Source organism: Lupinus angustifolius, chromosome LG09 (genome assembly GCF_001865875.1).
Source record: "Lupinus angustifolius cultivar Tanjil chromosome LG09, LupAngTanjil_v1.0, whole genome shotgun sequence".
Classification (NCBI taxonomy): Eukaryota; Viridiplantae; Streptophyta; class Magnoliopsida; order Fabales; family Fabaceae; genus Lupinus; species Lupinus angustifolius.
The window spans coordinates 6953983-6969089 of record NC_032017.1 but is presented as its reverse complement, the minus strand read 5'-3'; the positions used below and the strand labels follow the sequence as shown (position 1 = coordinate 6969089).

Here is a 15107-nt window from a genome sequence, read left to right as displayed (position 1 = left end):
GTTGAGACTTAAGATTAAGTTTGGAAGATACTTAAAAGTATTATACACTTAAACTTTACATACTAATTTGGTCCAGTTTGGATCCAAGAGGTAAAACCAAAATCTGAACCGGACCAATCAGTCTTTAAAAAATAAATCCAACACGATCCAAACTCATTCAGTTTTTACATTTTCAATCTATTTTAGATCGGTTTTCGATTTTATTTTTCGACCGGTCTGGATTTGAACATCACTAATACACGGTGTCCAACAACTTTTAAATTTAATAATTATTTATATTTTATAATAATTACTTAATTAAAAAGTAATTAACGTTCCTCACTCATAAGTTATATTAGGAGTACATATTATGGATATTTGAGCGGGCTCAAACAATTAGCCAATCCATAATTGAAGTTTAAAAGGAAAAGAAACTAAGCTAGTTTTAGGTTTTAGTGTCGTTTTCTATTCTCTAACCTGAAATTTAGATATCACATAGCAATCAGAAACTTCAGTTCTACCTATCCCACAACACCTGCATCATGTCATCTTCTCCGCCTCACGCCGCCGCTCGTGACTCTATCCTCACCGCTTCCGCCGCCTCCTCCTCCGTCGCTACTGCTCTAGGTACGATTTATATGCTTGATATATATATATATATATGAAGAGAGATTCATTTATACCCAATTTAAATTATTTGGTCAGTTGGATTTAAGAAAATGAATGACTAGATCGAGTATAATTAGTATAACTTATATATATATTGAGAGAAATATATATAAGGTAATAGTTTTATACGTTGTCATTATATTATCCCCTATTTATTTTCAATGGTTGTCAACTTTTAAAAAATGTAATATAAATGAATAATGTATTGATTGTGTATAAATCTTTATATGAATGAATAGATGTTACACTCGTATATGTCATATTTATTTGTGATGAATGGATATCAGATGAATATATGGAATCAACATGCATGCAGAATCTTCCTGAACATTTGATATCAGAAATATTGTTGAGGTTATTATCTGTGAAGAAACTTATTAGTTTAAATTGTGTATGCAAATCATGGTTCTCTCTCATATCTAATCCTGAATTTGCAAAACTACACTTTGCCCTAACTGCACCACACAATAACAAACACATTGTTTCTGTGTCACTTTGTGATCGTGGTACTAAACTCATAATCCATTATATAGACTTAGAAGGATCACTAGATCTTTGTTATGTTAAATTCATTTCTCCATTTCCATCACCATCATTACCAACCAATACAAATATTCATATTTTGGATGTTTGTAGAGGTTTCATCCTTTTAGGTTATTCCCTTAATTACACTCATCCTCCAGTAAATTTCATTGTGTGGAACCCATCAAATGGTATCCATAAAATGTTTTCATACCGTTCAGTTTTGTCCAAACAATGCCACTTTCGTTGTCGTTTCGAGTATGTAGAATCTAGAGATGAATACTTTGTAATCATGGCATGGATTCAGAATCTCCAAGGAGGTTTATTGGGTGTAAAATGCTTTGAGTTTCTCTCCATGAAAACCTTTTCATGTTTACAAGTTGATGCTACCAGTCTCCCATATACCAAACATCAGAACTGGAAACAAACTGATTTTGCATTTGTTGATGGTGCTATTCATTGGTTGGCTACTAGTGACAATGGTCAATCGATTAAATCAGTTATCGCATTCGATTTCATCGAAAGTAATGTATCCGATATACCTCTACCACAAGATGATTTTGTCAAGGATCCTCGTGTTAACTCATTAAGATTAGAGGTTTTTGGAGGGTGTCTCTGCTTATTGAATGGTCCTGAGAAACAACCAAGTTTTGCTGAGATATGGAAGTTGAAAGAATATAAAGTGAAGTCATCTTGGACTAAGTACAATTATGTGCCTTCATATGTCATTCCTCAATGCAGTTTTACACCAATATATTTCACTAAAGGTGGAGAAATTGTTGGGTTAAATCAAAAGTTGAATTTAGTGAAACTGAATCAAAAAGGAGAGCGGCTATATGGTTATGATAATCATTTCTTTCGGAAGCATGATTTCCATATCTATACAGAGAGTCTACTGTCACTCTCTAGTGAGAGTAGACTATCTGTATAGATATGGAAATCATATCTATACAGAGAAGATGGCCAACAATTAAGGAAAATTCGGGTATGTATTGTTTCCCTATCTTTAACATTATATTCTTATTAATCTTGCATTGGTAGAGGGAAATAAGTCACACACAAGTGCATTATACTTTAAGTTTGAAGGAATTTCAGGTATGGTAATGTATCAAATTTACCCCAGTTTTTGGGTGATATTCAATGTGATGCTTCCTCAAAATAATAGTTATATGAGATTCTCTTTAGGTATCAAATATGATGAAAAGCTAAATTCTTTTAGAATGTCTAATAGGGTGATAGACTTTTACATCAAGCTTGTCTAATAGTGGTATAAATAAAAGTCTTAGGTTATATGTTTGTATTGTTGAGAATATTTATGAATACTACAACAATGGCTCATGTAATTTGCACTGTTACATGTATAAAATATATATAACAATGTTTTTTTTGGAGGACACGCTTTTTTATGTATGATAACAACAGCACCTATATAATGCGCGTTCTTGAACTTCAATTATGGCGTAGTGGTTATTCTCTACTGTCATATTATCATCATACCCATCATAAATATTTGTAAGTCTGTTTACTAAAATAGGAAAAACCAAAGTTTTGAAAATAATAAAACTCAACTAAATCTTCTTTCTTCAATGTGCTCATTCAATAAATAGAAGCATAGCTTTAAGGTTCTTTAACTGTACAATGCTCATGTTTACACAAGTACAATGCTCATATATGGTGAGTTGGTGACTTTGACATGAAGCTCATCTTTCTTGCTGGCTACAAAACTATGCCTAGAATGATTTCCATAGTTACCTTGGGTGTTTTTGGAGAGTAGACATCTTCTGTCCTATAAAAGTGTATCACTCCATGTACCAACTGTTTATGATTGGTCAGAAAAATAATTAATTATTAAATTTTTAATTTAAATATATTTTTTCTCAATCAATCATAAATAGTGACACATGGATTGATACAACAGATATGATTCCGTGTTTGGATTGGGGTTTAGGAGTGGATGAAAAGGAAGGATAATAGTAATCTCAACCAAAGTACCAAACCCAAGTATTCTGATAAGTCCTCATTTGAGATGCATTTATTCCTTTAGTACCTTGCATTTTAGTTATTCTTGCTGCCTTACCCATGTAACAACTTTATGTTGTTTTGTTTTTCATGTTGTTTGTTCCATTGGCTGAAACTGAAAGTGGAAAATAAAATATTTTGATTTCCTTAGAGAAATGTATAATTCAATACCATAGTTACAGGATTCTTTTATTCACCCATGTGTATCTGGTTCTTCTTAAAGTAAGTATCATATAAACCATAAGGATAATAATAATAAAAGACGAATAGGATCACTTCTTATGAAATTATTGAGAATGATTCTGATCTAGTTCGTAGCTTATTAGAAGTAGAAGGTACTCTGATGGAAGCCTCACGGATAGAATAGGATTGCACTCACTTAGATAATAATCGAGTGACATTGTTTCTTCGGCCCAAACCAAGGAAGCCCATAAATATGATTCAAAACCGTCTACCCAAATGAAATGCATACCCACATGGAACTGTGTATTCAATAACCATGTTCAAGACAATAGCTTTTCTTATATGACATATATAATAACAAACATCAGTTATCTCTGTGTTTCTTTTACTTTGCAGATATTCAAGAATATATACAAGTGAGGAAGGAAATTCTTTTACTTTGCAGTTATTTGAAGTTTTTTGCTCTAGACTTTGCCTTCTTAATTAAGCGTGCTATGTTGATTTTTTTCCTTGAGACATTGTCTTGAACTGCTACTTATCGAACTTTATAATTTAGTTTATCAATTTCTATCTAGCCAATGTTTTGTTTCCAAGAGTGTAAATAACTCCTTGAGTTTTTCAGTTTGTGACAAAAAATGCCATGGTGCCACAAAACTAACTATAGAGAATGAAATAATTTCAAAATATTCTACAAGTCTACAACAACACATTAGAAAGAGATTGAAAGACCCAATTGTACTACAATTGCCTCCACTACAAGCCTCGTTAGAAAAAAGAGAATAATGTTTTAAAGCTCTAATAGATGATTAGTTCTTTTATATGTTTGTCATTTTATTTGAATTTATTTTATAAGTATATATATGAGAAGGTTAGTTTGACATGATGATAAAGTTTTGAGTTAGTGATTATGAGGTATTCTGCTTATGAGATAAAGCTGTGTATATCTAATTTCTATAAACTCTACTAAGTATGAGTTATTTTGTATAAGGGGACTTTGCTCATGCCATTTCTTTTGTGACATTCTTTGTGTTGGGAGATTTCGTGTATACCCATCATTTTTCAATAAGCTTAGTGAAAGAAACATATAAGTGAGTTTGACACAATAATTTAACATAAAATCTTAAGATATTAGGTTTATGAATACATCAATGTCCTTCAACTTATCCACTTTTATACGATGTGGACTTCTTTTTTCACATTTGGAATGAATACCCAACCCTTTGTACCTTTTGTCAATTGCCTTTTCACATTTCCTTTCCTTTAAGTAGCAACTGAGTTGCTAGGATGATAGTTTCTTCTAATTAATGCTTGTCTATCTGAATGAATCAATTTGAAGGTAGAAAAATCTATGAATGCACTTAATTTCTTAACCAATCTTCCTCTATGCCCCCTTAAATATAATATCCTGTTATGCTATGCATCTTCTTGATGGCTATAACTAAGGCTATTTTTTTATAATTAAAAGTACTATAAAAGGGTATAAGGAGTGTCAACTCGATTACAGGTTACGTAAAGATTAATATAAGAAGAATGATAAATGCATCATCGTATAAAATGGTACAAATTAACACTCACATAGTTTGAAAACGAAAATCAAAATCATGATTTAGATATAACTCAACTCTCCCCTAAGGCTATTGTGTGGAACTTATGAAGGACAAAAGGAGAAACCCTATATGGGAAGTGGGAACTTTGATGGAAGAATTAGATTATGAGAAATCTTCATCTACATGTTGGTGGGTGCTGTGTTCTTAAGCTGACTAAGCATCATGGTATCAATTGTGCAAAAAATAAGAATGTTAGTTTGGATGGGTAAGAGTTTTTCCCATATGAGCACAACATATACAACAAATAATGTTAGATGTAGAATGAAAATTAACACAAAACTTGTCACTTTTCTTTCAGGAAAGAAAATATGTAGTGATATAATCCCTTACTAAGTCATCTCTTATCTAACTAGTACACAGGTCAATGTTTGACATATAGAAATGATACATGTTGAGAGGAGTAGTCATATGCCACAAAAGAAATTAGTTCCTTACCTATATATAGTCTACATGGTATGAATATGTTTGGTTATATCAAAAAAAATATGTTTTCAATAATAATAAAGTGTTTTTGTTTATAGTAATACTATATTATTTATTACTTATTTAGTTATTATTATAACTCTTAAATATAGGTTGATGTATACTCTATTGACAAATATTTCAAAAACTACATAATATAAATTAAAAATCAAAGTAACATATAACCCTAGGAAAATATAATTCCATTTTTTGTGGTCATTCGGTGAATGTCGGCTATCTTATCTCTCTTTTCCCCATGCCCACACCAATCATCAACCACATATTCTTTGTTTAGTCCAGGTTTATTCAGGGTAGGTCTCATGTGCCATTATATCACCTATCAAAGTTTCTTACATTGCTGATAAATATGATTTTTATTATTATCTACATTTAACATATTATTTGTGCAAAAAAAATACACAATAGTCTAATAATATAGTATAATATGAATCATATTGTCTCAATGTTGAGAGACAGTGCATATGACAGAGGATAAAATTATTTAAGAGACAAGTTATTTATAAGGTTGAAGATGCATGTGAAGTGTATTACTTGTTTGAATCATCATATGTTGAATATCTATTTTTGTCTTGTGAGTTTGCTGTTTCTATTTTGAAAAGATTTTATTATTGACTTCAAGTTTTATCCTCTACACTAAGCTCGTTATTAGATTGTTGGAATCTACAAAAGTTGTTGTTTACTAATGCAAAAGGTATGGAGTGGTGGAAGATGCATTGGTTTGTTATTGTATGATTTATTTGGATAATAAAGAGTGTATATTTTGGATTTGATACAAGCTGGATATCTTGGACTTGATTTCTGACTAAGATTACTCAAATTGGTATAATAGCCCTAAAACTTGTATTATTTTAGCTACTAAACAAGTCAACTTATGATCTTTCTTTTTATTGGGTTAGCACTTTTGTACTGATTTTAGTACATTTTGCTTATAAAAAAAGAGGCTAAAATGTATCTACCTTCCACTTTATAAGAAATTATATCAAATTTGAGTTTTGATCATTTAAACAATATATATTCGCTAAAAATATAATCTAAACAATATAACAAAATTTGAACTTATTTATTTAGTTAAGTAGATGAGTTATTATTTCACAATCTAAACATGACTAATTTATTATCACTCTTACTTTAGACAAAGCTTCTTTGAGATCCAAAAGGGATGAACCACATATAAAGAAAGGCATCTATCTCAACTATGAACTTCAATTTCACTCTTTCCAAACCTCAATTATTCCTTATGGGTGGGAATAGTTGTGGAGAAATTTAAACCAACCCTTCTAGCTCTTCATTAGTTCAATATTATTAGCCTAGTTTAAATTTTTGACTTCATCTTTTAGCCTCTTCATATTAATTGTCTATTTCCTTTAGCAACTTTGACAACTTATTCCATGTTTTAAAACAATAATCTCCAACACCCAAAAAAATTGAATTAAAATTATGAGTTCAACTAAAGATCAATAATTTAATTTGGTTGTGTTCAGAACTATGATCAAAATCATGTACATCTTCCATTCCATATTTTTGTAGTGTGAGATTAATACATTCAGATTAAGAAATAATCAATGAGTATCATACTTTAAACAAAATACTCATATTTTTTTTCATAAGGAGAGAATACAATGTAGAGTTAATTAATACAAATATAATAGATATAATCAATGAAAGAATAGGTTTGAAGAAAAAAAATTACAAACAATAATAACTTTGAAACCAAATTAAAAAAAATGTCTCTCGGTTTTGGTCTACAACTACAAGCCACTGCTCCAATTCATTTCACGACTACTTTCTTTTGTATATTCATAAGATTAAATCTTTGTCTTCATAATATATCCTTCTGAAAACACCTAACATAGACAGTATTTAATATTTTATAGAATTTTTTGTACTACAAAGTGTATTCATTCAACTATGATAAGGGACTTTTCAGAGTGTGTGGATACATCTCCCAACAAGTGTAGCTCTCAGAAATCAAATCCTTAACTTTTTGAGTTTCCTGCGATCTAGTAAAACTTTACACAACTACATTAACGCCTCATTCCTACATTTTTTTTATATTTTAAGAAAATGGAACATTTGTTTTCACATTGAATATTTACTTTAAATAATATTTTTTGAGAGTTTCTTTTAAGAAAGATGTACATTTGTTGGTCTTAATAATGCAGTACTAGGTTAAGGCACAGTATCACAAAGGATGATAGTGGAAAAGTTTTCCATTTAAATGTGAGCCACAAAGCTGAAGGACCCTAAGGACACTATCACCATCAATGAAATAGTGGAAAATTTCCATTAATGTGAGCCACTAATCTTAAAATTCCAAGGACAAGATTCTCTGAACAAGTGACAAAAGAAAGGGCAGAATCTTAAGAGAGGGCACACACCCGGTACTTGTGCTGGTTAAAGCCATCATCCTCCATTTCTTTTTATTTCTTCTATTAAAAATATGTAGTTTAAGAAAATTATAATTATAATGTATTCATATAATTTATTTTTAATATGTTGGTATTTATCTATCTATATCACTTTTTTTTTTACTATTTATGCAAATCAATAGGGTAATGACATTCTTTTCAATATGCCTATTTTTAAATGTTACTATTTATTATTCTTGTATGTAAAAGTAAAGAAATGCTATATTTTCACAATTTTTTACTATCCTTCTATTATTAATAATTGAGTTAAGAGTATTCAAATTTAAATAGTTAGTTTCTTTGTACCAGATATTCTTTACTATTTTAAGTAAGAAATTAATCAATTTTGAGGTATATGACTACCTCTTCCAATAAATAATTAGTTTATCTTTCTAAACAATATATTATCTTACACCACTAAACCAACATATTGTTGGTAAATAGTTAGTTTAAGACTTTACATATTATAGTAAAATATATTACTCTCCTCATCCTTGCAAATGAATAACATTAATTCAAATTGAAGTACATGTATATCCTCCTATAAAATTATCTTATATAATTTCTTCTAACACAAATTAAATATAAGATATGTCACTTGTACATTCCTATAAATAATGTATAATCTTATCATACACGTGTGTAAGAAAAGTTGCCCAATAATATAATCTTTTCCATGTATTATTAAATTTATGTATTATTCATCATTCTTTTTGTATTAATTATATTAAAAATCAATCATAATTAAATATAAATAATGAATAATTCAATAACAATGTAAAAATATCTTAAGTAATAAATGTTGGTTCAAGTGATACATGTTTGATTATCCTTAAACAATGTCTTAGGTTCGAGTTTTATGAATAAAAAATTACTTGTCGAGAGAGTTAACCCCACATACATGTGGATATTCCCGGTTCAGACATAATTCCCTCTACAAAAATCCATTAGGTCCAATGGCTTTACAATATTCGAGATAGACATGTTTATCTCTATCTGTCTCTCTGGGTGTTATGTAATTGTGGGCAGTGGCTCCTCCCTTCTTTCAAAAGCTCAAACAAAACCACCTAATATCCAACACACCACATGTTCTTTTCTCCAACCATTTTCATTTATACTTCATTCACTCTCCATTTTTCTCTCCACTACTTCCTTCAACTGTGTAATCACTACTACTACTACTACACTTTTCTACCTTTCCTATTAATCATGAATCTCTTATTTTCTTACATTTTTTTCCTTTTATTTTGTTGTAGGAATTTTACTTTCCAATATGAATCATTGTGTTCCTGATTTTGATGACCAAGATTACCCAAAGAAACACTCCATGTAATTTAATTTTCTTATTATCTTACTCTCTCTTTTAAAGTTATGGTTCTTTTGAATTGCCATCATCCTTTGTTATATTGCATTTATGTTAATTGTGGAAAATTAAGAGGAAATTCAACCATATTTGTGATTGTAATATAATTCTAGAGATTCTCAAATGAAAAGAGATTTCTTGTCTCATATCCTATTTCATACATTTTCTTGGGTGAACCAAAATAACTATAGGATGAATAGAAATATAGCTAGTACGAGCCAAAATTAGGCGCAAAGAATCAACCTGGTTAACCCAAAGGATAAATCAGGAATACAGTACAAAACCAAAACAAAATAACTTTTGTTATTGTTGTTAGTTTTGCTTCAACATCTTTAGCGTGAGAAAGTATATCGGGAAGGGTTAATAATATGTTATTATTTGAAGTGGATGAGATTCAAATCCTTAACTTCTTTCACTTCAATTCTTTATTTGAGCCATCAAACCATCTTATAACTCCTTTATTATTATTTTTATTTGTAATGAGTAAAACTCGAACCCACGACAACTTTGTGCTATTCCTTAAACCTTCACCCTAACAGTCACCCGGAAAACAACTATGTTGATAAGTGTTATGACCATGCATATAGAAATAACATGAAATATCAATATTTATGCAATGTTTTGAAACAAATTGAAACAGGGGAGATGAAGATACCATGGAGCTGTTATGGCAAAACGGTCAAGTTGTGATGCAGAGCCAGAACCACCGTCATATCAGAAAACCAACGCATCCTCCGCCGGCAAGAATCTCCGGTACATCAATTCGACCAGAAGTGTTGAATCAGAATCTGTTCATGCAAGAAGATGAAATGACTTCATGGCTTCATCACTGTCCAATTGACTATGACGATAATCAAAATTTCTGCGCCGATTTACTCTACTTGCCGCCGCCAACGCCGCCGGTTAACGTTAATCACCAAAGCAGTAATAACAATAACAGTGGCATGCAAACCGTTGCTCAAAATTCTCAACTGACGGAGCTCCGGCAGAGTCAGAAACCGGCGGCGCCTCGACCTCCGATTCCGCCGCCTAGGAGGACGGAGCAGGCGGTGCGTGCGAATACACCGAACTTCGCTTACTTCTCGAAGCAGAAGACCAAAACTGAGCTAGGACCTTCGTCGAGTTCGATGAACGCTGCAAAGGAATCAACTATGGTGGATTCGTGCGACACGCCTTTTCTAGCGGCGGTTTCGAGATTCTCGGAGCCTACAGAAGGTGACGGTTTCGGCGGTAGGAGCATGAGCGCCACCACGACATCTGGCGGTGGAGGAAAGGAGACGACGACGTTTGGTATGACGTCATCGCCGGGAGGTTCGAGTAGCAGCGGTGAAATGGATCGGGAATTGAGGGCGGAGGATCGGAAGCGGAAGGGGCGAGTGGAAGCGGAGGAATGGGAGAGTCGGAACGAGGTAAGTGAGTTGACTCAGTGGTTGATTATTTTTCACTTACTACGTTTATCATTACTATTATTTATGGTCAATTACAGTTATAGTTACACATTCTCTTCATATCGTGTTGTTATTCTCTCAATGAGGCTTTAAGCCTTTAAGGGTATGGTTTTGAGATAGTATTAATATTTAATAGGATGACAGGAAAATGGAACTTGTGGTTACCCGTTCAAATTCAATCTGAATGTGATGAGAAAGAGCTCCTATGATGGAGTTTGGGTTCTGCTGTTACCAAAGTTCATTTTTTGGGTTTGGGGTTGGCAATGCCAATATCCCATCCCGAACTTCATTGACATATTTAAAATACAAAATTGCAACTCCATGTGATTGTCAAGAAAGAATACTTCCCTATCTTAAGTTGTAGCGTCATGAATAATCCAAGTTTTGGGCATGTTCATGTTCATGTCGGGTTTCCGGTTCACAAGTTATGAATGATAGTATTGTTTTTAACCCTGTTGAATACAAGTTTAGAATTTCAGATTTTGGATTGGGTAAGCATAAACCCAGTTCTAATCCGCTATATTGCCAAAGTACTACGAAAATGGAGAGAATCTAATTATCTCGTGTGGTTATTCTCTTATCTAAGAGAGCATGCTAGTATACTAGTCCTAGACTAAATGCTTGTTTTGCCTTATTACCTATTGATTTTAAGTGAACCTTAACACTCACTTAGGCTGATCAAAGTTTAGACACTCTAGTTCATGAAAATAGCTATGGCCTATATTCTCTTGCCCCTTATCATATACTTCTTCCTTTTCATATTTTTAATATTTTAGATTTTTTCATTTTTTAATATTATGGTTGGTCTTTATAATTTTAAAGTTGAGTCTAATATTAGCAAAGTCAATTCCAAGAGGAAGATGGAGACTAAGCATATGAGAAATGATAAAAAAAGACTTATAGCTTAATATTTTGCTAATAAATATAATTTATGATAGCATTATAGGGTCGTTCAGGTCCATGTAGTTGACCCATCTAAAGAGGTTTGGTTGTTATTGTTATGATTTTCTACCAGGCAGCTTAGTGTACAAGGTTGCTGTCTGCAATCTACTGACACTATTATTTTCTTCTTATATATTCTTATAATTACGTTTGACTTGCTGCAAAAGGATGTTGATTTTGAATCTGCCGAAGGGAAGAAAAAGGTCCGTGGATCATCTACAAAGAGATCTCGTGCTGCAGAAGTTCATAATCTCTCTGAGAGGGTCAGTACATACATTTCTTTACTGAATTCATATATTTCATACTCGTTAATCTCATACTATGAAAATTTTCACTTTGCATTTGCATGCAGAAGCGCCGTGATCGGATTAATGAAAAGATGAAATCTCTGCAAGAACTTATACCACGTTGTAACAAGGTGAGGTGGCTTTTTAACTTTGTCATTGTTGTTTAGGTTTTATTTGCTTCTTCATTGTTGTTTATAATTTTGCTTCATATTCTGAATTCATAGTCTGACAAAGCTTCAATGCTGGATGAAGCCATTGAATACTTGAAGTCACTACAGTTACAAGTGCAGGTAGACTCTTCATTTTTTTTCATTTCCTTGTGTACTCTTCTTTATGTTCATAAATTGTGTAGGAAGATTTAACTATTTTCTCAGTTCATTTCTTTTAAGCAATATGTTTTAATAAGCATGCATCATCTTCCAATGGTGAACATTAAACTTAAAGAAAGCAGTTAATTTATCTGCACCCACTGTTAGAGATGTTTTTACTTTTGAGCTTCATAATGGTTTTAGGAAAAATGTACGAAGGACTTAGGATAGCGAAGGTTGACAAGACTATAATTATTTGTTGCAATATGATAGAGTATTATGACGTCGTTCAGTTCATTTAGGCGACCCTACCTAGTGGGATGAAGGCTTGATTGTTGTTGTATTATTATTTAAAAAGTATATCTATCTATAGCAACTGGCAAGTGACTTGACATCCTATAATAGTATTTATGGAAGTTGACCCATGTATTACAATTTACAACTATGATCTATGTATTTCTAAGTAATTCTAATTTCTAACCTATTCAAAAGTCCATATAATATCATGCATATTAAGTTATTTACATTTCATGGTCATATACTATAATTTCTGACATGAAAAGAGTGTGCAACTTATATATGCAGATGATGTCAATGGGGTGTGGCATGGTACCTATGATGTTTGCTGGAATGCAACCATATATGCCTGCAATGGGAATGGGTATGGGTATGGGTTTGGGTATGGAAATGGGAATGAACAGACAAGTGATGCCATTTCCGAATATGTTAGCCGGTTCGGCTATGCCATCGACAACTCCGCATTTGGGACCGAGGTTTCCTATGCCTCCTTTTCATATGCAGCATGTTCCAGCACCAGATTCATCTCGAATGCAAGCAATGAATCAGACAAATAATAATATGCCAAACTCAGTTGCTATGCCTGTTCCAAATCAGTCATGTATGCCAAACATGACTGATCCTTATCAACAATACCTTGCTCCTCACCAGATGCAATTTCAATTAATGCAGGTACTATCTTCTAAAGTTATTTCTGATTTAAATTTTCTGAGCACTTTGTGAATTAAGTGCTATCATTGTTTCACTTGAGATCACCACTACATAAATTATCATACTTTGGTGCATCTTGTAACACCCTTATGGCATCTTATTCAGAAGGAAAGTTTACTGGTTTACATGGAACATATAAGTGTAAAAATTGATATTTGTGTGTTCATGATACATTATATATTGAAATTCTCCATCACATGCTCTTGACATGGAGGCAAAAGTCTGAAAACTGTAAGGAAAAGTCAAAGTTTTGCCATGTTGCATAGTGTTCCATTTCTTTTCTTTAATTGAGAACAAAGATGTGAATTTCCATTTGTAGAATCAGGCAATGAACCAACTAAATGTTAGCAAGCCAAGTACCAGTCGGGGCCCCGAGAAGCCAGAAAACCATCAGTCAGGTGAGTCGTTTTATCTTATTCTTGTACTAGGTTTCACATCGTGCGTCTCATTCTCTTAAACATATTTAAATACTCGATCAATTAATTGAACTGCACTTGCCTTTAAATCAATATGTACTATATTTTTATCCTTCACATTTTTATGAGTACCTTCAAATTTTTTGCTTGATAATATGGCTATCTTACTATATATTCCAATTTTTTTCTGTATGAAATTCAGGAGAAAAAATGGTTGTTTGATAATTGCAATCAAGGACTCACTATTCAAATGGTGCTTCATATTATTTTATTGCTCTTACCACTAGCTCTCACAGTATATGGTAGTGCATTGAAAACCCTGAATACTTCGTTGCACCAAAAAAGTGTAACCTTCATTAACAGTGTGTGCTTGTGTGCATTGCAGGTTAGGTTTTCCAGAACCTATGCAAAATGAGAGTGAACACTTTTGAAGTTCTCAGTAGCAAGTTAATTTATACAAATGCTAACATAGTAACAATGAAATTATTGTTACCCAGATTCTTATTTTCTTTCTCTCTAGATTTAGATTTATAGCAATATCCCTAAAGTGATTAAGTAAAATGCTTGATGTATGAATGTATCAACTTATGCATCATTTAATAGATTATAATCATAATGTATTTCATAAATTAAGGGTAAACACATTTTATTTTCTCACATTGACAAAATAGTTCTTGATTTACAAGACTTGGTTGGTACTATTCATCCAATTTGTGTCTACAATTTAAGGTAACAAATGAATTTTTAAATAAGTAGTCCTATTTTACCTCTATCACTGTCACACCTTTTATCAACAATTACTGTGTAATGTCAATTAAATTATTGAATTATGTTGTACTTTTTAAAATGAAGAAAAAAAAACAGATTTTCATTATATTCTAATATTAAATTTTCTTAACGTTGACCAATTTATGTAAACAATTCTACATTTTAAATATTGAAAAATCGTTGTTATGAACATTAAATATTCCAAGCATACATTAAACCCATGCAACACACTAGCCTAGTAACTAGTATGAAATATAAGTTACTCTTGTAAATGGTCAAATTATGCATGGAATTAAGTTTTATGCATGTGCTCACTATATGGTCTATGAATTAAATCGTGTTGAAACAAGACAAAGCAAACATATATAGTCAATACGAAATTTAAAGCAAACATATATAGTCAATACGAAATTTAAAGCAAACATATATGTTCTATATGTTAGTGAATTTAGAGCTACTCAACCAGTTTTGGATGGTTCAATACGAAATTGGAAGCCAAATTTATGGGTTATTTGCCCTAAAAATGATTGGTTTAGTCGGACATTGAGTCAAACTTTAATATAGTTAAATAGGTTTCGGGTTTGAGTCTTGTGGATGGAAAAAATATCCGCTGGGAGAGTTAGCCACACGTACCTATGGATGTTCTCAGCTCGGACAGGATTGCCTCCGATGCGATGATACCTATAGGAAACCAAAA

The 15107-nt window shown here is 32.0% G+C and overlaps 2 protein-coding genes across 4 annotated transcripts; both read left to right on the top strand.

The window, feature by feature from the left end:
• Positions 522-2101, top strand: LOC109356193. The gene is made up of 2 exons (XM_019599527.1): positions 522-606; positions 936-2101. The coding sequence occupies exons 1-2, from the start codon at positions 522-524 to the stop codon at positions 2099-2101; spliced, it is 1251 nt and encodes a 416-aa protein (XP_019455072.1).
• LOC109357545 (transcription factor PIF1-like) lies at positions 8869-14299 on the top strand. 3 transcript variants are annotated; one of them, XR_002108874.1, is made up of 10 exons: positions 8869-9032; positions 9127-9199; positions 9874-10642; positions 11791-11886; positions 11976-12041; positions 12135-12200; positions 12804-13187; positions 13546-13624; positions 13845-13944; positions 14028-14299. XR_002108874.1 is itself a non-coding variant. In XM_019601553.1 (9 exons), exons 2-9 carry the CDS (start codon positions 9144-9146, stop codon positions 14030-14032), a joined length of 1521 nt encoding a protein of 506 aa, XP_019457098.1. In that variant the 5' UTR covers positions 8869-9030; positions 9127-9143; the 3' UTR covers positions 14033-14299. The 3 variants fall into 3 exon arrangements, 1 of the variants encoding a protein (XP_019457098.1); XM_019601553.1 differs by lacking the exon at positions 13845-13944 and having other exon boundaries at positions 8869-9030; XR_002108875.1 differs by lacking the exon at positions 8869-9032 and having other exon boundaries at positions 9070-9199.

Coding starts and splice junctions, on each gene's coding strand:
- LOC109356193 (XM_019599527.1), top strand. CDS start 522: ATGTCATCTTCTCCGCCTCACGCCGCCGCTCGTGACTCTATCCTCACC. Junction 607..935: donor CTCCGTCGCTACTGCTCTAG/GTACGATTTATA, acceptor AATGGATATCAG/ATGAATATATGGAATCAACA.
- LOC109357545 (XM_019601553.1), top strand. CDS start 9,144: ATGAATCATTGTGTTCCTGATTTTGATGACCAAGATTACCCAAAGAAA. Junction 10,643..11,790: donor AATGGGAGAGTCGGAACGAG/GTAAGTGAGTTG, acceptor TTGCTGCAAAAG/GATGTTGATTTTGAATCTGC. Junction 12,201..12,803: donor CACTACAGTTACAAGTGCAG/GTAGACTCTTCA, acceptor TTATATATGCAG/ATGATGTCAATGGGGTGTGG.